General features: G+C 41.0%; 1 protein-coding gene and 1 long non-coding RNA gene across 6 annotated transcripts in view; one reads left to right on the forward strand and one right to left on the reverse strand.

The window, feature by feature from the left end:
- The window catches only part of LOC105299539 (zinc finger protein 140), a 78,169-nt gene that overhangs the window by 16,496 nt on the left and 40,614 nt on the right, over window positions 1–21,059 (reverse strand). For 2 of the 3 annotated variants that reach the window (XM_011371346.2, XM_011371347.2), the window contains exons 2-5: window positions 17,245–17,335; window positions 15,646–15,772; window positions 15,243–15,338; window positions 7,974–11,943 (exon numbers count right to left, since the gene is read on the reverse strand). In XM_011371346.2, the coding sequence (XP_011369648.1) occupies window positions 10,481–11,943; window positions 15,243–15,338; window positions 15,646–15,772; window positions 17,245–17,277 (1,719 nt within the window). In that variant the 5' untranslated portion in view covers window positions 17,278–17,335 and the 3' untranslated portion in view covers window positions 7,974–10,480. Of the gene's footprint in view, window positions 11,944–15,242; window positions 15,339–15,645; window positions 15,773–17,244; window positions 17,336–21,059 lie in introns of those variants that run through there. The other variant, XM_023537388.1, reaches the window with a different exon arrangement.
- On the forward strand, window positions 41–18,261 carry LOC105299545. Of its 3 annotated transcripts, none has more exons than XR_002783109.1 (4): window positions 41–247; window positions 2,098–2,241; window positions 10,753–10,861; window positions 17,642–18,261. It is a non-coding gene; the product is annotated as an uncharacterized LOC105299545 (long non-coding RNA). The 3 variants fall into 3 exon arrangements; XR_896537.2 differs by lacking the exon at window positions 17,642–18,261 and adding an exon at window positions 16,229–17,230; XR_002783108.1 differs by lacking the exon at window positions 17,642–18,261 and adding an exon at window positions 11,626–11,724.

Below are 21,059 nucleotides of genomic sequence, written 5' to 3' on the forward strand. Positions count from 1 at the left end.
GGGGCTCGGGGCTCGGGGCTCCGGGCTCGGGCGGCGGGACGGCGGGGCTCAGGGCTCGCGGCTTGCGGCTCGGGGCCCGGGGCGGCGGGGCGGGGCGCGCTGCAACCAGAGCTCAGGCTCCCCAGGCCGAGTCCTTGGGCGCCGGCACTGTCGACTTAACGATAGAGAACTGAAATCACGGACAGCAAAGGCGAGAGTGGAGTAAACTGAGCTAAAAATGTATTATGGTCCATGCTTTTCCGAAGTGGTAAGAGTCCTCATTTACACTTTCACGACTCAAAGATTTATAACATATTAGCATAAATGACATTTTTATTAAAAAAAAGTTAGCGAGGTGTAGCATTTTAAAACTTTTTTTTCTTGATGGGGAAGAACCTCTTAAATGTCTGGCTTAATAGAAAACAACTGGGTCCTCACATTTGCTTCTGCATTCAATCTGCATATGTTGTCTTTGTGAAAGTATATAAAGAAAATATGGTCACGCACTGGTGTGGAGTTGGAAAGGGACAGGGTGTTTTAATGTTCTCATCAGATAACTGTATTTTTATTAGATAGTACAAACCGAACAAGGGATAACTTAGTTGCAATGTACAGTCTGAAATCACACAGGTATTTGCCTTAAACAAAAAGTCAGGTAGCTATTACTCCAATAAAAAAGGTTTATTCGGGGGGAAAAAGAAAGAACTGCAACCCAGAACATGCAGCCATGGGAGACAGAATACAAGTCCCCAGCACAAAGAGGAAATTCTGTTAAAATAGGAATTTGGAGGGCTGTGGCAACCAAGGAGTTCTTCCTGTAGGGCTTTGCCATCCATGTAGCACTAAGAGCTCACCCTACAGTCCCTCCCCATTCCGATCTTGGTTGAGGTCGTTATATTTTTATTACACAGGTAAGTTTTTTTACTCTATTATTAAAATTCATCGGTCTGTCTTGCACTTTAAGTTATTTTATCATGCATACTTTTGTAACATCATGCATTGGAAAATATGGGTTCACTTGTTGCAGGAAGTGACACCCGATGGAGAAATGTGGATGCTCAACTTTGTTAGAGGAAGGAGAATTTATTACCGGTAGAGAGCGTGAAACATTCACCACACACAAAGCACGATCTCCCCTTGGCTAGATTTATTACAGCTTATATATCTCTGCAGTGTCCATGCAAGGGGCGCGTGATTCCTTTGTCTGAGGTTTCACGTGTTCCTCCTTATTCAGGATGAGGAGGGGCAACTTCGGGTGGGGGGCTGCAAGGGGGTAGGAATTTCCAGACCACTGGTCTTATAGATCATTTATTTTGTAGAACCCACGACCTTGGCGTTATCAGCACCATTATAGGATTCTTGAACGGGAGAGATGGGACTCCTATGCTGTAAGCAGGGAGCCGCACTTACTGATGCCGGCACCTTCTCAGCCTGAGCCCCGATTGTAAGATAACAAGCTGTTTTACACAGTCTTGTTATTCCTGCACAGCTGCAGAGATAAGAACAGTTGGTTGGCAAGCCATGAAACAACAGATGTGAGCTGGAGAGTCCTTGAGGTGGGGGAGGTAGCTATGGGAAAACATGTTAGCTGGAGAGCACTGGGCAGCATGAGGGGACGGAGCAGTTTTAACCTGCTGGTCACATCTGCAGGCCCTTTCCTTTGCATTTTTTCAGATGCCCTCTCCTCTCTCACACTGACATGCAGATCTTCCAAATGTTGAAACATTTCATTATAAAATATGAAAAATCATATTCATGTCATTATTAATCTTAAGTATTGGGAAGCTATGAAGTTCACAGCAAATATAAGTTTTCCAAAATTCTGTTTTTCATTTGCATATTTTAATTTTATATTGCAAGGAAAAAAAAATACTGTCATTTATTTTCCTTGAAGTGACAAGCTCACTTGGTTGATTTTTGAGAAAATGTCAGCCACATCCCCAGGTAGGATGTCTCTCAGTCTTTCTTCCATGCAAAGTTCAGCTTCCAACTCAAATAATCACACAAGTGTTTTTTTCTGGAGCCAACGATGGAACTTCAGTATGCAGCACAGAATATTCGTTGCACAGATAATAAACAGTTGAGATTTAATAAATTATTTTTTACTGCTCCATTTAGAACATCCTGAAATGAAACTGAGAATGTGGTGATGAATACAATGGCTACGAATAAATACACTCTGGGGCCGTTTCCTTGATGCATACTGAGTGCTGATAGTTTTATCCATTATGACTTTTGCACCATCAATGCAAATTCAACAAAGTAAGCAACATCTTAAATTTGGGAACATTTACTGTAAAATTATTTCAACTTTTCTGTGGGGGAAAATATTATAGAAAAGACAAACCCTTCAACAAATTGTGCAGGAACAATGAGACAGATATATAATATTAGAACAAAGATTGCTGTCTCACTATATTTTTAAAATAAATCTTAGATTAAATACTCAATATGGAAAGGAAGGCTCTAAAAGTTTTATACTGAAATGTAGTTAGCTTTCTTTGTCCATTGATTTGTTACAGAATCTGTTATATTCTAAGCTCTCATACACTGTTAGTTTTCTACGCTGCTGTAAAAAATAACCACAAACTTAATGGCTTAAAACAATACAAATTTATTATATTACAGTCCTGTAGGTCAAAAGTTCAACATGGGCCTTACTGGGCTAAATCAAGATGTTGGCAGGACTGCATTCCTCTCTGGAAGCTCTTGGAGAGAAGCTTTTCCTTACCTTTCCCAGATTCTAGAGACCACCTGCATTTCTTGGCTCATGGCCCCCTACCTCCGTCCTCAAAACCTGCAACAGAGGATTGAGTGCTGCTCACGTCACATCACTCTGGCCTCCTCTTCTGCCTCCTTCCACTTTCAACTACTCGTGTGCTAACATTGAGCACACTTGGATAATTGAGAATAATCTTCCTATTTTAAGGTCAGCTGTTTAGCAAGCTTAGTTCCCTCTTTTCATTAAGGTAACATATTCATAGGTTACAGGATTAGGGTGTGGACATCATTCAGGAGCCATTATTGTCCTTATGACATATACATGAGTGTGTTTCTAGTCTCTGTCTTGTTCCATTGATATTTGCCTGCGATGAGAGTCTGAACATTTTTCTGTAAAAGGCCAGTGTATTATTTTATAGGGATGCCAGACGGGTGACTTAAACAACACAAATTTATCTTCTCAAGTGTTTTGGAGGCTGGAAGTCAGAGATCAAAATGACAACAGAGTTGGTCACGTTCTCCCTGTGTCCTCATGTGATCATCCTTCTGCGTGTCTGTGTCCCAATCACCTCTTCTTTAAAGGACACCAGTAATACTGGATTAGGGTCCACCCTAGTATCTTCATTTTAACTTGAAATGTTTAAATGTTAAAGATCCAGTCACATTTGGAGTTATTGGGGATTGGGACTCCAACATAGGAACTGGGGAGGGGCACAATTCAGCGCATCACAATCAGTAAATATTTTAGGCTTTGTGGGCTGTAGTCTTGTAACTACTGAACTTTGCCATTGTAGCATAAAAGCAGCCATTGGTAATACATAAATGAATGAGCATGGTTCTAGTCCTGTCAAACTTTAGTCACAAAAGTAAGCAGCAAGCCAGATTTGTCCTTTGGTCTATTGTTTGCCAATTCCTGCTCTACACTGTGCCAACATACCATTGTCCTGCTATAGCATTACTGTGAGCCTTGACAAGTCGTAGGTCAAAGCTCTTTTTACGGTTGTTCTTCAAACTGGTTTGGGCTATTTCCATTCCTTTGGTTGCATGCACACTAGCCATTGATGGCCAAGTTCCACATGTACCACCTTTATAATTAATTGTGATATCTGTTAGGGTGTATCTCCATGTGGCAAGCACTGTGGCTTCACTATCCAGTAACTATCCTCACCCTTTCCTCTTTGCTAAAAGATCACCATATATGTTCAGTTTTTGGTTGGCCATACATTTATGGCGTACCCCATTTTAGATTCAGTGGATGAATGTTAATTTCTTCATCAATTCATTCAACACTCAACAAATATTTATTGAATGTCGACTATGATCCAGCCCCACATCAGGCACAGAGGCTACCTCAGAAATTAAAACTAAGATCCCTTGTGAAGGATTCATTTCTACAGGGGAACACAGATAATAAATGATAGGTAGATATAGACATTGATTTTTTTTAAAGGCGACAAGCACTACAGAAAAAATAAAAAACATGGTAAAGGAGATCGGCAGCGCCAGCAGTGTCTTAGTTTCCTAGGCCTACTGACCCTACGTACCATGGAATGTGGGCTCAAACAACTGAGACTGATTGCCTCACAGTTCTGGAAGCTCCAAGCACCAAATCAAGGTGTCGGTAGGATTGGTTCCTGCTGGGGGCTGTGAGGGAGGATCTGTCATAGACCTCCCTCCTTGACTTGTAGACCGGTCTTCTTTTTGTATTTTCACATCATCTTCCCTCTATCTATGTGTCTCTGTGTCCAAATGTCCCTTCTTTCAAAAATAAGAACAACACTGATTTTGGATTAGTGCTCTCTCTAATGACGTTACTTAACTCTGTAAAGACCCTTTCTCGTAGAAGGCCCCATTCTGTTATTGGGGGATATGACTTCAAAACATGGATTTTTGGGAGGACACAATTCAATCCACAACAGGCAGTCAGAGTAGAACTCATCTGTAAGGCAATACATCCTAAATCTAATCTTTTTTTCCATAGGGCTTGGTGATAAGGGAACAGTCACTAAAAAAATCTGAAACGTAATTCTTAATGTATGGGGCCCAAAACAGTTTGCTTTTCCAACCATTTGGAGCCTCCAAAACCTGTGGAAGCACTACTCCTTTAACATCTATCTCCTAAATTCGTCTCATTCTTAGATTATCTTGCCAACCTCAACCAATAGCTGTCTATCCACACCGTAACTTTGTTTTCAACCAATTCCTGTACACCTGCTAAAACACTAGCAACGCAGTCAGCTTGCAGCTTATTGAAAGACAAAGTTCACTAAATCAATTTTTTTCACTTCTTGCCATGTAACAGGAAAGCCAGTTCCACAGATTTAATCAGTGTGTGTTTAATGAATGGATGAATGAATGTTAAGAGGATACTTTGATTTCCCATGTGTCTATACCTTTGGTGACCATGAGGCTGGGATCTTTTTAAAAATTCCTCACTGGTTTCCCATTACCCTTACGATAACACCAAGATCCTTAGCTAGATGCAGAGGCAGCAAGGAGTTGCAGAAAAACTGTAGCTAAAATGGCCTGGGTTTGAACCCTAGTTCCTCCACTTATTATGCAACCTGGGACAAGTCACTCTGAGCTCAGAAACTGGAAGGAAATTAATAAAAGTCAACAGAATTACCGCAAAATTTAAATGAGATGGTGCATGTAACTCACATGCCATATGACTTTTTTGAACATTACTTTCTTCCCTTTAGATTCTAATTTCCACTGAGTAGCTGTGTCATTTTAAGATATGACATCATCACCACAATGGCAGTATAGAGGGAGACAGAGGACAATGTTTGAGGGACATCTGAGTGACTGTCTCTGGAGAGAATAATAATGGTAGTATTTACTTTTTGTATTAGAATAGCTAATTTTAGAAGACCCTCCACTATGTGCCAGACATCTTACTGAAATCTGCCACACAAATCTTACACAAATCTGCCAGTTATTTTCCAAACGATGCTCCACCATTTACTAGCTATGTCAAATTTGGGCAAATCACTTGAAATTTCCAAACTCTAGTTCCCTTAACTATGGAGGAGGGGAGATACTATAATGTTTCTCATAGGATTACATATAGAAATAATCTAATGCATTAAAGGGTTTAGCAGATGGGTTACCTCATATTAAGCTGTCTATAAATAGTTTTTAAAATCTGCAATTACTACAACTGTTATTAGCAGTCAGTTGGAGCTGCAGATTTTGTCCCCCCCCCATGTCCCTGGTTTTCTGAATAATTTTTAAAAACCAATTTTATTAAGGTATAATTGACATACAACAAACTGGGTCCATTTGAAGTGCATTTAGCAAATGAACAGTCATGGAACCACCACCACCAAGACACAAATCATCTCCAGTGGTTCCCTTCTGGTCCTGTTTGCAGTCAATTGCTCTCCCATCCCCAGCCACAGGCAACCACCGATTTACCTGTTGTCTAAAAAACAGAGTTTTTTTAGAATTTTATGTATGGGAGTCATATAGTGTGTACTCTTCTCTGACTCCTTTTAGAATGTTTTTGAGATTTAACCATGCTGTTGGGTATATCAATTTGCTGTTTTGTTGCTGAGCAGTATTCCATTAAATGACTATACCACAGTTTGTTTATGTATGGGAGTCATATAGTGTGTACTCTTCTCTGACTTCTTTTAGAAAGTTTTTGAGATTTAACCATGCTGTTGGGTATATCAATTTGTTGTTTTGTTGCAGAGTAGTATTCCATTAAATGACTATACCACAGTTTGTTTACCCATCCACATGTTGCGAATTATTATACATGACATCTGCTGTTTATATGTACCAATGTTTTTAATTTAAGGAATGGAATTAATGATCAAATGGTAACTATGTTTAGCAGTTTGATGACATGCCAAACTGTTTCCATAGAGACTGCTCCCACTAGCAATGAACAAGTGTTCTAATATCTCCAATCCTCATTAACAATTGTTACCATTTTTTTTGTCTTAGTCATACTACTGGATGTGAAGTGTTATGTCTGTGGTTCTGATTTGCATTTCCCTAATGACTAATGAGGTCGAGTATCTTTACCTAGTTTTGCTAGATAGTCATATGTATTCTTTTATGTGAAACATCTGGTAAAACATTTTGCATTTTTTTTGGTTTGTCTTCTTGCTATATAACTTATGAGTACTAAGGATTCTTCATATTCTGGATACATGTCTCTGTGAGATACATGTGTTATGAATATATACTATTCTATGGCTTGCCTTTTTATCTACTTAACATTGTTTTTGAAAGAGGTGAAGTTTTTAATTTTTAAGAAGTACAATCAATCATATTTTCTGTTATGATTCATGCTTTTCACGCTAAAAGAAATCTCTGCCATAAATATTTTCTTCTGGATATTTAAAAGTTTTAGCTTTTACATTTAAGTTTGTGATACATTTGGAGCTTTTTGTATGTAATATAAGGGGAGGGTTCCCCCCCTACAAATATCCAGTTATTACACCACCACTGGCTTAAAAGACTATCTTTTCCATATTGAATTATTTTGGCACTTATGTCAAAATTTCCGTGACAATGTATATGTAGGTCAATTTCTGGATTCTGTTTTATTGACCTATATCTATCCTCATACCATCATTTCATTAGTGTAGTTGTATAGTAAACTTTGAAATTAGGTAGTGTAAGCCCTCCACCATTGTCCTTTTTTAAAAATTGCTTTTGTTATTCTAGGTCCTTTAAATTTCCATATAATTTTTGATTAGCTCACCAATTTCCACACAAGTACCTCTGAACCTAAAAAATAATTTGGGGAGAACAGGTATCTTAACAATATTGAATTTCCAATCCTTGACCATGGTATATTTCTCCACTTATTATGTGTTTATGTATTCTTGATTGTGTTCTTGAAATACAGCAATGTTTATACTTTTCAGTGTAAAGACCTTGCTCATTTCATTTACCTATTTCACATTTCTGTATCATTGTAATGAGATTGTATTTGATTTCATTTCCAAATTGTTCACTGCTATATAGAAACGGAATTGATTATTGTATATTGATCATGTATCCTGTAACCTTGCCAAATACCCTTATTAAGGTTCTATGATACATATGGTACATATGAACTTTTAAAGAGAGAATATGTGGTCACTGACAGGACCGTTTTCCTGATCCTAAGAGTAATATATATTCTTTGAGAAGATTTGGAAAGAACAAAAAAGTACAAAAAAAGTAGAAAAGTAAATGCCAATTCCCCCAATATGTAGGTTAACTGCTATTAATCTTTTGACAAATTTCCTGAAGAGTTTTGAGCAAGATTCATTTTTCACAATTCATTTATTTTTACATATTTGAGCTTATTCTATATTGACATTTATCATGCTTTTTCATAACACATGACAGCAATCAACATTTTTCCTAGGTTACCAAATTTTGTTTGCATAATTTTAATGTCTGCATATTACTTGGATATTCTATAAATAACCATCTTGCTATTATACATTTTTATATTGCAAATTTTGCACCATCATAGGTAACGTTTCAGTGATCATCCACAGACATATATATCTCTTCCCACATTCCGTAGGCTGTTAACAATAGTAATGTTATTATTAATAGGTGACACATACAGTACTATGTGCCAGGCACTGTTTTAAGCACATTTTACACGTTATCTTGCTGATCCACAGAGACCTCTGAGGTAGGAATAGTAGTAGTACCTCCATTACACAGCTGAGTAACACTGAGCCAGAGGCTATTAGAAACTCTAGGGGCCCAGTTAATAGACTGTTCTTCCACTCCCCTGAAGAACCCTGCTGACAATGAAGACTAGTTCTGATAGGGCATGTTACATGTGAATGGCATGTAAGCACTGAGGACAGCAGCAGTAATGGCTGGACCTGTGGGCTTGTTCTGGGACTGATTCACTCACAACACGAGCCCTGAGCCAATCACAGTGTCTCAAATGTAAAATGAAGAGTACGAGTTGGATAGTCTCACATTCCTTGTGGTATCTAAAGTCTCACAATCCTAACAATCATTTCTAGATTTTTTTCCTGGGAGAGACATAAAGATCTTTGTCCTGTTGGTCTCAACAACATTTGTCACTCAACAATCATTGAGCATTTCATATATATATTGTTTGCTAGAAAATGGCAAGTAATGGTCCGTCCCTACACACAGCAGAACCATTTACAGAATGAATCAGAGAATTAAAACAGATTCTCTTTGTAAATCTTCTTAGGGTCATGAACTTATCAGAGAATCTGAAAATTAGGATCCTCTTCCCAGAAGAAAAAACCTTTATACAAAACCAATAACTTTGCATACAATATTAAAACTTGTTTATGGATCCTCAAAAATGAATTCATACACCCACTATGGGTCAGTGATATCCTCAGGTTGATAAATTCTAATGTAAAAGAAACAAATATATATGGCTGGAAGGGAATTGAGAATTCAAGGAGTTATTAGCACTCAATAAGGATTAAATTAAATAACAGACACTAGGGTGAAGCAGTAACAGTAATATTAATAACCATAGCTAATAATTATAAAGCACTCAAGATGTCAAACACTATTCTAAGCTGTTCATATGTTTACTCATTTAGTTCTCATCACAATCCTACAGAGTTAGTAATATCCCTAATTTACAGAGGAGGATATCTATAAGTTATGCACAGAGAAGCTAGGTAGCACACTCAAGTTCACCCATCAAGTTTAGGACAGAGGTGGGATTTCAACTTGGGTGGTCTAGCTCAGGCTTATGCTCTTAACCACTACGTCTTCTTTATAAAGATGAGAACTACTTTGGAAGGAGAGTACCTTTGGGTAGGGCTGTTTATTTCATGAGCACACTAACTCAGGTATTTCCCAGGTACCTATTCCCACTCAAATGGAGCCCTCCCTGGTGTGTTCAAACAGCCAAAGTTCCTCTGGACCCCAACGTCCAGAGAATCACTGTTTTCAAATTCCCAGGAGACTTTAGCACCCTGTCTCAAAGAGTATAACTCTATGACCCAAAACAACTTAGAATTAATCAGAAAGTTTGCTAGTAGGTGGTTCTCAAGCTTCCTTGATGGCGAAATAGAGAAACTAGATATCCTCTTTAAATATTTAAAACTGTCTTTAAAAAAATTATTAGTTACACTGAATAAGCTATAAAACTCACTCGTAATCTCATTATCTAACAAATCAATTCTGTTCATTTATCCATCAATACTTTTTCAGTTCTTGCCCACATGCAAATATATTTTTAATGGGTACTAACAGTAAACGTGTTATTGTTTTCCATTATATGCATTCTCCCTGCCAAACAAAATGTGGTTATATCAGACACATAAAACAGACCTAACACTATCAAGTGTCCAAGAAGAGAGGAACAAGCAAGTAAAAAATGGCATGTTAATTCAATAGAATGTTACTTTCTATCTTTTGTTACAATAACTGCATCACTTTTCTATTCTACTCAGAACGGCTCTCATTTATCTTTTTGAAGTAGCATTATCATTTACTTATTTTTTGAAGGTAAAAAGCTGGATCATCTCTCAACAACTCACCTACTTGGTGGTTCCGTTTCAGATTTTAGCACTTAAGGCTTGGTCAAGAATGCTCCCATGCCAACTGCTTTTGTAGAAGTTTGTGGAAAGAAGGAAATCTGATGTATTTCTGTACTAAAGTGAAATCTGTGGGTTTCTCCCCTCCAGGACCAATTCTCTAGTACAAAAAAAGGATAGGAATAAGACAAAGCATTTCCTCAGAGATTACATCTGTACGGCTTCTCTCCAGTTCTATTTTTCTTTGTGAAAAGCTTCCCACATTCACATTAATAAGTGTTTTCTCTAGTATGGTCTGTCTGGTACCTAGCAAGGCTAGGGCTATCAACAAGTGCTGTCCCACACTGCTTACACGCTAAGAACTGCTCTCCAGTGTGAGCTATTTGATGTACTATAAATGGAGAGTTCGGGCTGAAGGTAATTCCACACCGGTTACATTTATAGGTCTCTTCTCTAATATGAATTCTCTGATGCTTAATAAGGTCATTCTTCCTGATAAAGGCTTTCCCACATTGACAACATTCGTATGGTTTCTCTCCAGTGTGGATTCTCTGATGCACAATGAGGGCAGAACTCTGGCTGAAGGATTTTCCACAATCATGGCATTCGTATGGTTTCTCTCCAGTGTGGGTTCTCTGATGTGAGAAAAGGTGAGAGCTTCGACTGAAGCATTTCCCACAATCTTTACACTCAAAGGGTTTCAGTCCAGTGTGAGTTCTATGATGCACAACAAGGTGAGATCTCTGGCTGTAAGACTTCCCACATTCATTACATTCATAGGGCCTCACTCGAACATGAGTTCTCTGATGCAGAATGAGATGTGTGCTCTGTCTGAAAGATTTCCCACATTCAGGACATTCGTAAGGTTTCTCTCCAGTATGAGTTCTTTGGTGCCTAATAAGCCTAGAGCTATGAACAAAAGATTTCCCACACTGATTACACGTGTAGAGTTTGTCTCCTGTATGAGTTCTCTGATGGGTAACCAGGTGAGAGAACCAGCTGAATGATTTCCCACATTCTTTACATTCATAGGGTTCCTCACCAGTGTGAGTCTTTTGATGGCCAATGAGGTGAGAACTCCGGCTGAAAGATTTTCCACATTCTTTACACTCATAGGGTTTTTCTCCGGTATGAATAAGCCGGTGCCTGGTAAGATTAGAGCGCCAGCTGAAGAACTTCCCACATTCCTTACACTGATAGGGTTTTTCTCTGTGTATAGCCTTTGATATACCAAAGGATGTGCCATGAGTGAGAGAGTTATCATCAGGGCATTTGTAGGGTTTATCTCCTGTTTGAGTCCTTGCTAATTGAATAAGGTGAATGTTCTGACAGAAGTTTTGGCCACATTCATCACTGTTATTTGCATAGCTTTCCTGATGACCACTAAAAACTAAATCATGTTTTAAACTTTTAGTACGTGAGTCATGTTTATGGAAATACTCTCTCAGTACTAGCTGAGCAGGAAGAAGACAGTTTGCCCCATATTGACCACTTTCACTGACTCTCTCCTGAGTAAGTACTTTCTTTTGGGTGAATGCCACTTGCCTCAAGTGTCTCTCCTGCTTTTCCTGATACTTATCAAACTGGTCTTCACATTGCCAGACTTCTTCTAACGACAAATACCAGAGATCGTTCTTTGTCATTCCTTCCATTTTAATGTCATAGAATTTTTTATCTGTAGAAATGCTCTTACTAGAAATTGACGATTTAATTTCAACTGCAGTATCCCAATCTGAAAGAAATGAAAAAGCTTTGCATAACTAAAAAAGTATTAATGTTAGAAAAGTTGATGTATGTGGAGACAAAGCGTGTAAGCCATGTAGAGTTGCTTTTAGATGTGGTCCTGTAACCTTCATAGAGAATGAGAAAGAACACAGCAGGAAACAGGAAATGCACTGGGCAATACAGCACATGAAAGGAGCAGAGAGCATAAAGAGAAGCCACAGGACTGGGTCTGACACATGGGGATCAGCATATTCAGTGGTGGGTGTGCCAATAAAGGCAATTCCACAGAATAGACTGCACTCCCATTATCTAATCTGACCACAGAATCTAAGGTGTCTACTTGTTGCCTGACCCACCCTGACATGCATTATTCATATTACAGCTAATTTAATATTCCTAAATCATGAATGCAGCCATGTCAGGCAATGCCTTTTACCTACATCTCTAAAGCACTAGAGAATAATGCCCAGAATGAGACTTTCTTTGGAAACATAACCATTGCAGATGTAATCAGTTAAGATGACGTGGTACTGCAGCTGGGTCGGGGCCCCTAATCCATCATGACTGGTGTCCTTCTTAGAATAGGAGAGGCAATAGAGAGAGATACAGGAAGGATGACTGTGTGAGGATGGAGTGAGGCATCTACACACTGCAGGGAACCTGGGCTACCAGAGCTGGAAAAGGCAGGGAGGATCCTCTCCTAGAAGGAGCACAGCCCTGCCAACACCTTGACTTCAAACTTCTGACCTCTACAACTGTTAAGACAATATATTTCTGTTGTCTTAAGCCATCCGGTTTATGGAACTTGGTTTTGGCAGCCCCAGAAAACAAATGTGCCTGGTAAATGATCCTGTGCCAGGCTCCTGACTGCCTTCTGTATACAATTCAATCCCCACCAGTCCAAATTTTCACTCACAACTTTGTTAGGAGATTCTTCTCCACTTGACTTTTTTCTTCTCTTTCTTTTTGGGGGGAAAAAATACATAAAACAAAAAAGACAACATCAAAAACATGTAAAACGAAAAAGCACAGATAAAAAACACACGCACAGCGCTATAGACACAACAACACCCTCCATTCCCATAACTCTCTTCATCTTGTAAAACTGAAGCTCTATATCTATTAGATACTAACTCCTCGTTCTCCCCTCAACCCAGTCCCTGGCAACAACCATTATCCTTACTGTCTCTGATTTTGACAACTTCATATAATTGGAATCATTTTGTCTTTTGTAACTGGCCTATTTCACTTAGTATAACGAAGTTCATCCTTGTTGTAGCATAGTATAGAATTTCCTTTCTTTTTAAGGTTGATTAATATTCCATGGTGTATATGCATGTGTACACACACACACACACTCACACATACTGCTACTCTGATGAATTCTGATAGGAAATATACCATCTTTTCCCTTCCGGCCCTTCCACCCAGGGCAACAGAATCCCATGGAGTTTTTCAAAATACAAATGCCAAATGCAAAACTGAAAAATGAACATGTGTGATGAGAAATGGGGGCTGAGAAACAATAGAGAAAAACGGAGTGGAGTGTTTGAACATATGAACGGATGCTTTCCTTTATTAAAATTCTAAGAAATCTTCTACACATTATTTAACATAACCAATCGAGTGAGTTACCTTCAAAATCTGTAGCATCCATTAATCAACTGATCATCTGAATTTTAAAAGCCATTACTCACTATACTTTTTATTTTGATAATGAAGTTCACACAGCTGTATAGATTCCCTTAAATTCCATGTGTTTCAATACATAGAGTTTTAGTATTTCTTCTGACAACAAATTCTCAATAAAAATCTAAACTGCTGAATCCAGTCAGTTATATTTGGATACTTTTCAACAGATATTTAGGAAAGCTTACTAAATAAATGAATACCTGAATGGAAAAAATAAAGGAAATAACAGAGAAATGAAAGAAAACAGAGAACAATCTTGCCTCCCATGGTGTTTTTGAGAGCAGTTGACTGAGTTTTTAACAGCGTGTTGAAAGACCTGCCATTGAGATAAAATTTGAGTTACCTACAAAACCAAACGTAAAAAACGTCAAAAAAGGTTTGATATTTAAAAGTGCAGTAAGTCCTCAACTTCATCGATAAGGTTCTGCAACTTGAAGCAAAACATAAGGAAACAATTTTACCACAGGTTAATTGATATAAACCAGACAAGTTTCTATGGCATCTCATCATCGTTATAACGGAACAACGTTGAGCGAAACGTTATTCGAGGACCAGCTGTAAAGTGGATGCTCAGAAAAGGGAGGGACTTGTAGCTAATGAGGAGTTCTTAAGGGTTCACAGAGAATGGACTTGAGGCAAAACTCCCAGGACAACTACAACTCTGACAGATTTTATGTACGCCATACTCGAAGCAGAGATGTAGGGAAACGCCTAATATGCGTAGACATTAGTATCAGATGGAAACGACTGGAGGCCACCTGAACTTGGGAAGCTATGTGTCTGTCTGAACCGACATGGAGCCCCTGGCAAGTGTCCCGGCTGTCCTGCCCCTTGTGAAGTAGGCTCTTTGCAGTGTGACACAGACAGCAATCCCCAAGAGGCCTGAAGAGAAAAATGTCTGAGAACTGAGCTCAGAAAGACCGATCAGAAAAAAGATCCCTGACAAAGAACAGAGGCGAAGGACGGCGGAAGACTGCTTGCTATTTCTAAACCGAAAAGGCTGATTTTCTATACATACGGAAGGTGGAAAAAGAAGCGATGTTAGGAATCCTTTCATAATGACTTGCGTTTTAGATATTAAGATTAAAGTGAAATCGGCATAAATCATGAAGACATTATAAGAGTTAGGGTGCAGTGGGGACACGGGGGTTTGGGAGCGGCAGTTCTGGAGAGGAAGGAGAATGAAGCAACGGGAACTGGGAGCCTCTGCCACGGTTTTCTGACTGTCAGAGAACAACTGGGGACACTGGCAGGTGATGGAGTCCCCCTGCTCGGCCTACGCAGAGGCTGGGGGAAGGGCCATGTGAAAGAGGAAAGACAGGCAAAGATGAAAAAGATTCTGTGAAAATGCCAGAACAGGGATGCCAGAGGTGGTGCTAATAAGCAGGGCTCGAACCAAGCCCATCAAGAGAAAGATGATTTTAATGAAGAAGTAAGACGCCTCTGTCTCTGAATGCAAACGGAAGTGTGACAAAAGACGACTAGCAGTGGGAAGTAGGAGGTAAGCAAACTCAGACTTCTCAGAAGTGAGGACTAGTGACCACCGTCTCCAGGGATTCTAGCCTAGCGGGTCATCTGGGTTCCTGCCGGAAACGCCTCTGGCCTGGTCCTCACCTGGGTGGGTGTGGCGGCGAACCCCTCTCTCCACCAGCCACGGCTCTTCCCCTTTCTCCAAGTGGAGGATCACATCTGGCTTGGGGAGTTGATGTCCTGTTCACAGTGAAAGATATAAAACTGGGTTAGGGCTGGGAGCTCCAGGCTGGACAAAAAGAAGCACCCGCAACCCCCAACCCTTCATAGTTCTGGGGGACTCTAAACTACAGACTACAGGTGAGGCAGCAAAATATGCATTTTCAAAAGTTCAACAAATGAAAACAACTTTTTTCACAAAAGCAGTATAAAGAAAGAGGTCCAAGCTCATGCTCGGGTATTTGCTTCAGGGTGTCCACATCTTTTAACCAGTAAAGAACCAAAACATGACAGGGAGTGTATCTCCCAAAACAGAAGTTAGTCTTACCCAGTGAAAGCAGATTCTTATAGTTCTCCAGAGTCACATCTTTGTACAGGATCTGCTGAGCCGTGTCCAAGAGCTGCCACTCCTCCCTGGTGAAGTTTACAACTACATCCTTGAAGGTCACCAGTGTCTGCAACACGAAACACATTTGTACTAAGCCAGATGTGTGTCTTTGCCCTCCCTCCTTGAATATACACAGGAAGAGAGATCAGGCAGATAGCACTGGGGTTGGGAAGAGGACGGACCAGGATGCACTCTAGGAGTTAGTAGTATTTTTGTTGGCTTCTGGACAAGGCCTAAAAGGAATGGTTATTAGGTACCTACTGTCCAAAAACCAGTTATGCTTTAGGTTTAGAAAATGTCAGAAATACTTTAAGTCGATTTTGCCATAAAGTTATAGCAAGGAGAACCAGACACTGAAAGTTAATCTACATTTGTATAACGTGAAATAAAAAACCTAATTCAAGGCTGGAAAAGAGGAGAAAATAGTCTTGAGTTCAGGACAACTTAATGCTTAGAAGACCAACCTAGACATGTTTTATGACCTAAAGTAATTACCTAAAACATTTTTCCTACACATTTATAGGCATAAGAAAATGGAAAAAAAAATACATTTTTATAGTAGCAAACAATTTGAGAAAGAAACAATAGACACAGAAGCAAGGCCTTTATCAGCCACATCCAGAAGAAGTGAAGATTATAAGTGAGAAAAACCCTATTTTAATGACTGAGAATTTCTCATCAATGGCTACGAAGGTCAGAAGACAGTGGAGGAATATTTTTTTAATGTGGGGAAAAGAAAAGAACTGTCAAGGTAGAATTTCTGTGTGCGGTGGAAGTATCTTTCAGGAATGATGCAACACACTCTCAAATGAAGTAAAACAGAATTTGTCACCAGCGGATCTGCTCTAAAAAACGTGGTAGAGGCAGTTCTTCAGGCAGAAGGGGATTGGTGCTGGGGAGAAACTTTCAATCTCAGAAATAAACTGAGCAACAAGAGCGGTTCCTATCTAGGTAAATAGGATAAACTGGGTTCCGGAAGTCCTTGGAGCTGAAGTCCTCGGAGCTCCGCAGCGCAGTCGCCAGCAGCCCGGGCAGCGCTTCCCGGCGGCCTTTTCACCGTCGCCCAGAAAGAGGCTAAGTCAGGCGCAGGCAGCCGGGTCCCCGCCCCGGGAGCTCTCTGGGCCCTAGTCACAGCGCCCCTGACGGTTACATAACGTGTCCCCGAGTTCCTCTAATGAGCACAGCCGGCGTCGCCCCCAGGACGCCCAGGGACCAGAGGAACCCGGACGGGCACACACAGTCTCAGTTCTTCCACCATCTGTGGGGCAGAGGCTGCCACGGGCTCGGTTCCGCAGTGTGGACGGGAGAGTGCCCCACTCCCTGGCGTCGCCTCCCTGGATCCCCGCCCCACTGCTGACGAACTCGTGCTTCTCTCGTGAGAGGAACAAAACGACCGCTGCGGATACGGCGAGCGCCCGAGCCCCGAGCCCGAGCCCGAGCCCGAGCCCCGAGCCCCGAGCCCGAAGCTCCGGCGCAAGGCCTCCGACGTCAGCGAACGGGTTCTCCCTGGAGGCTGGGGCAGAAGGCGGCCTGACTTACGCGGGACGGGGCGGCTGGGGACGGGGCTTCCATGCCCTGCTCGCTCTCCACGACGCTCTCTTGAGTAGCAGGAGTCCCCAAGAAGGCGAAGCTGGGAGAGAAAGACACGTGAGGGAGGTCTGCTGTGACCGGGAGGCTTCGCAACCCCTGGGCCCGGACTCCCCAGTACCAGCCTATGGAAGGCGAACACCGCCCCCCAGAGGGACAGCAGCGACATTCCAGATGCCCAGGAGCAGGAGCAAGGAGCTTTGTCGACTGCCGTCTGTCTCCTCTGTCTCCGGAGTTCCATGCTCAATTCCATTGGGAATTAATTAGTTCTACAATGACAGATCCTCTTTTTTGAGAAAATCAAACAAGAAAACAAACGCTGACTCGATCTGATGCCCTTAATTTACAGATAAGAAGACAGAAAATAAGTGTTTTCTCCAGCCTATGGCAGAAGTCAGTCAGAGATTTGAAGCACAAGAAAAACGAGACGTGCCATTGCTGGCCTGAAGGCGGAAGGTGCCCCATGGGAGCTAATGTAGCACCCAGCTGACAGCCAGCAGGAAACGGGGACCTCAGGGATAGAGCCACGAGGAACTGAATTCCACGGACCAGTAGAGTGAGCGTGGAAATGCGCTATCCCCACAGCCTCCAGGTGAGACCTTGGGTGGCCAACGCTTCTTGTCAGCTGATGGACACCTGAGCAGAAAGCCCAGCCACACTGCAGTGGACTCCTAACCTACAGAACTGCGAACTAGGGAAGGGGTGCCGTTTGAAGCTGCTAAATTTGTGGAAATTCATTAAACAGCAAATGAAAACTAATGCCTGGCCGATTATCTTTTAAAGGTATTTAACACTTAGGAAAAGATACGCATTTACCTACACAGTTACCAGTGCCAGTGTCAGTGCCAGAGGCGGACATTCTCTCTGGCAGATGCAGATTTCCATCTGGCTTCATTGCCCTCCGCCCTGAAGGGCATCTTTGAACATTTCTTGTACTCGTGTCTGCTGGTAATAAATTCTCTCAGCTTTCGTATGTCTGACGACGTCTTTATTTTGCCTTTGTTTCTTTTTTAACAGCTTTACTGAGATATAACTCACATTCCATACAATTCACCCAAAGTGTACACATTCAGGGGGGTTAGGTAAATCACATCATTAATCCTTAAAATCTGCCATTTTAACCATCAGTAAGTGTACTAGTCAGTGGCATTAATTACATTCACAATGTGGTGCAACCATCACTAGTAATCCCGAAACTTTTTCCTCATCCCAAACGGAAGCTCCTAAACATTAAAAATAACCACCGCCTCTTCCCTCCCCTCTGACCCATGCTGTCTCTGTGAATTTGCCTATTCTACAACACCATGTAAGTAAAATCGTACATTTGTGCTTTCGTGTTCATCTTATTTCACTTAGCATGCGTTCCCATCGACAACCCTATGGTGTAATTTCTATAAAGCCCACTAAGAAGCAGTAAGATTTGCTAAATCCCGCTAATGACATTATCAAATGAAACCAAGGCGGTATGTAAAATCAGCTGAGCACAGTGAAGAGTAAAACGAGCTGCAGGACCAGGATTAGACTGTGGGGAAAGTCAACATTTAGAAAGCAAGCAGAGGAGAAAGGGAAGCCCGAAGAGGAGGCAGAGAAAGACCCACAGAGGATGGGAGGGTTCAGGACAGAGGCATGTCAGAGAGGAAGGAAGAATTTCATGGAGGGGAGATGAAAAGGCTCAGATAAACTAAGGACTGAAACGTACCGGCCTGGCTCGATGAGGGGTCACTGTGACTTGGGGAAAGCAGTTTCAACGTGCCGGTGGGAAAGGAGCCAGATCCCATGGCAGGAATGGAAAGCTAGGAGGTAAAGAAAGAAGAGCAAGGGCAGAGCTAGAAGAGGTGGTGCGGCCAAAAGCCAAACTCGAGGGAGACCGTGGGCTGAGAGGAAGGAAGGAGCAGACAGGTGGCTGGAGCCGGAGGCCAGAGAGAGGAAGAAGGGATGGTCAAAAGCTCAGACGAGGGATCAGGCTTGAGGAGGAAGCTGGCAATGCATCTTTCTGTGCCTTCCTTCAGAAGTCACACGTCCCAGCTCTTACCTTCTGCCTCCCTATTCCTTTGACGGGCTTGGAAAGACCTCTGTGACTGCACGGAAACCACCCAAATAATCCAGGGTCATCCCCCATTTTCGGGTCCTTAGTTGAATCATATCTGCTAAGTCCCTTCTGCCATATAAGATAATACAGCCACAAGTTCTGGGGATTAGGGCATGGATATCTTCGGAGAGCCTCCCACCAGGGCAGAAATGGGCCCAAAAAATAAAAAAATAAATAAAAAATAAAAGCTGCTAGAACCAGCGAGAAAGCTACGCAAGCTACTGAGGCCCAAGAGGTTCCACAGCACAGCTCTGATCGAGCTCCCGAGGGCCCAGGCCTCTACATTCTGGGCCCTGACAACTTCTCGACCCTGACTCCCCTGCACCTGTCCCATTCTCACTATGCCTCATTTTAAATGCCGCCTGTTCCCAGAAGCCTGCCCATTGTCCCAGAAAGCATCAGTGGTCCCTTAGCCAGTAATCGTCGAGCACTCTGCCCCATGCTGCACTTCGCAGATGGTGCCAGCACTTCAGCACTCTGCCTCAGGCTACCACTACTTATCTGCCCACCTCTCTTATGAGATAATGAACCACTTGAGAATTGGGACAATCTCACTCTAAATCTCAAAAAGAGGATAGCTCTAATAGCCAGAAGACTTAAGAAAGCTGGCTGACACAAGACATGCTATGAGGAATACTACAGATGAAAGTGTACTGTAAACTAAACAGAGATTTTACAACATGAAACTTCTTTTTCCTTAACATAAACATTTTAAAACTTAAAATGTTTTTTAAACTATATGCCACTAACCTTTCAGTATTTAAACTATGTGATAAAAACCAAGGAAACCCATCATTTCTAGGAGCATTCTTCCTTTAACAGAAATATTTCCTCACCAAGTTATGAAGAAATGAGTCATTTCCAAAACATTTTTAAGATGAGAATATAAAGAACAAACTGCATGGGGGTTCTTAAAAAAAAAGAAACAGTTCTATTTTCTCGACATGTGAATTTAATCTATAAACAGAACTGTTCTCATTCCTATTCTTCCTTTATTTTTATTTTTATTTTATGTTTCCCAGTAATGTTTTAAAGTTTTCTCATCGTTCAGGCATATTTCTAGTTAAAATTAATACTAGGTAATTTCTTCCCACTGTGAATAGACTTTCTTTAATAAAAGTATGTGCTTGTTATTGAGAACAGTAAGCAATCTGTTGATGTTTCCTTTCCAGCCACTTTACTAAAAACTCACTGATGTTAACTGAATCTCCTGTACATGTTGGGGATATAGTTAATTAATTACTAAGGGTAATTCTGTAATCTCTCTTCCAGGTAGTCTTTGATTCTATGTAAATACTGTATTCTCCTAAGCAGAATGTCACGACGATTTCTATATAAAATACTAATAAGCAGACTTTCTCATTTAATTTATGATATGTATTTCAAATCGTTGCCCTATGACTAGCATTTGCTAAGAGCTCAAAAAATATGTGTTGAGAGAAGGAATGAAAGAACAAATGAACAATTTTCAAGAAAAGGCAGAAATGTATACAATTCACCATTCAAGAGGCTTTGCAAAACAGAGAGACAATTTTAATGAAACAGAGAGCAGATTAGATCATACTTAGGTTAGAGAAAAGCTGGTGTAGTGTTGAAGTGGTTTAAAAAGAAGAGGTAGGGAAGAGTTGTGCTATTTATTTCCCAGGTAGACAGTTAATCGTAGGGAACATCTCTAAGC

This window comes from Pteropus vampyrus, unplaced genomic scaffold, assembly GCF_000151845.1.
Source record: "Pteropus vampyrus isolate Shadow unplaced genomic scaffold, Pvam_2.0 Scaffold189, whole genome shotgun sequence".
Classification (NCBI taxonomy): Eukaryota; Metazoa; Chordata; class Mammalia; order Chiroptera; family Pteropodidae; genus Pteropus; species Pteropus vampyrus.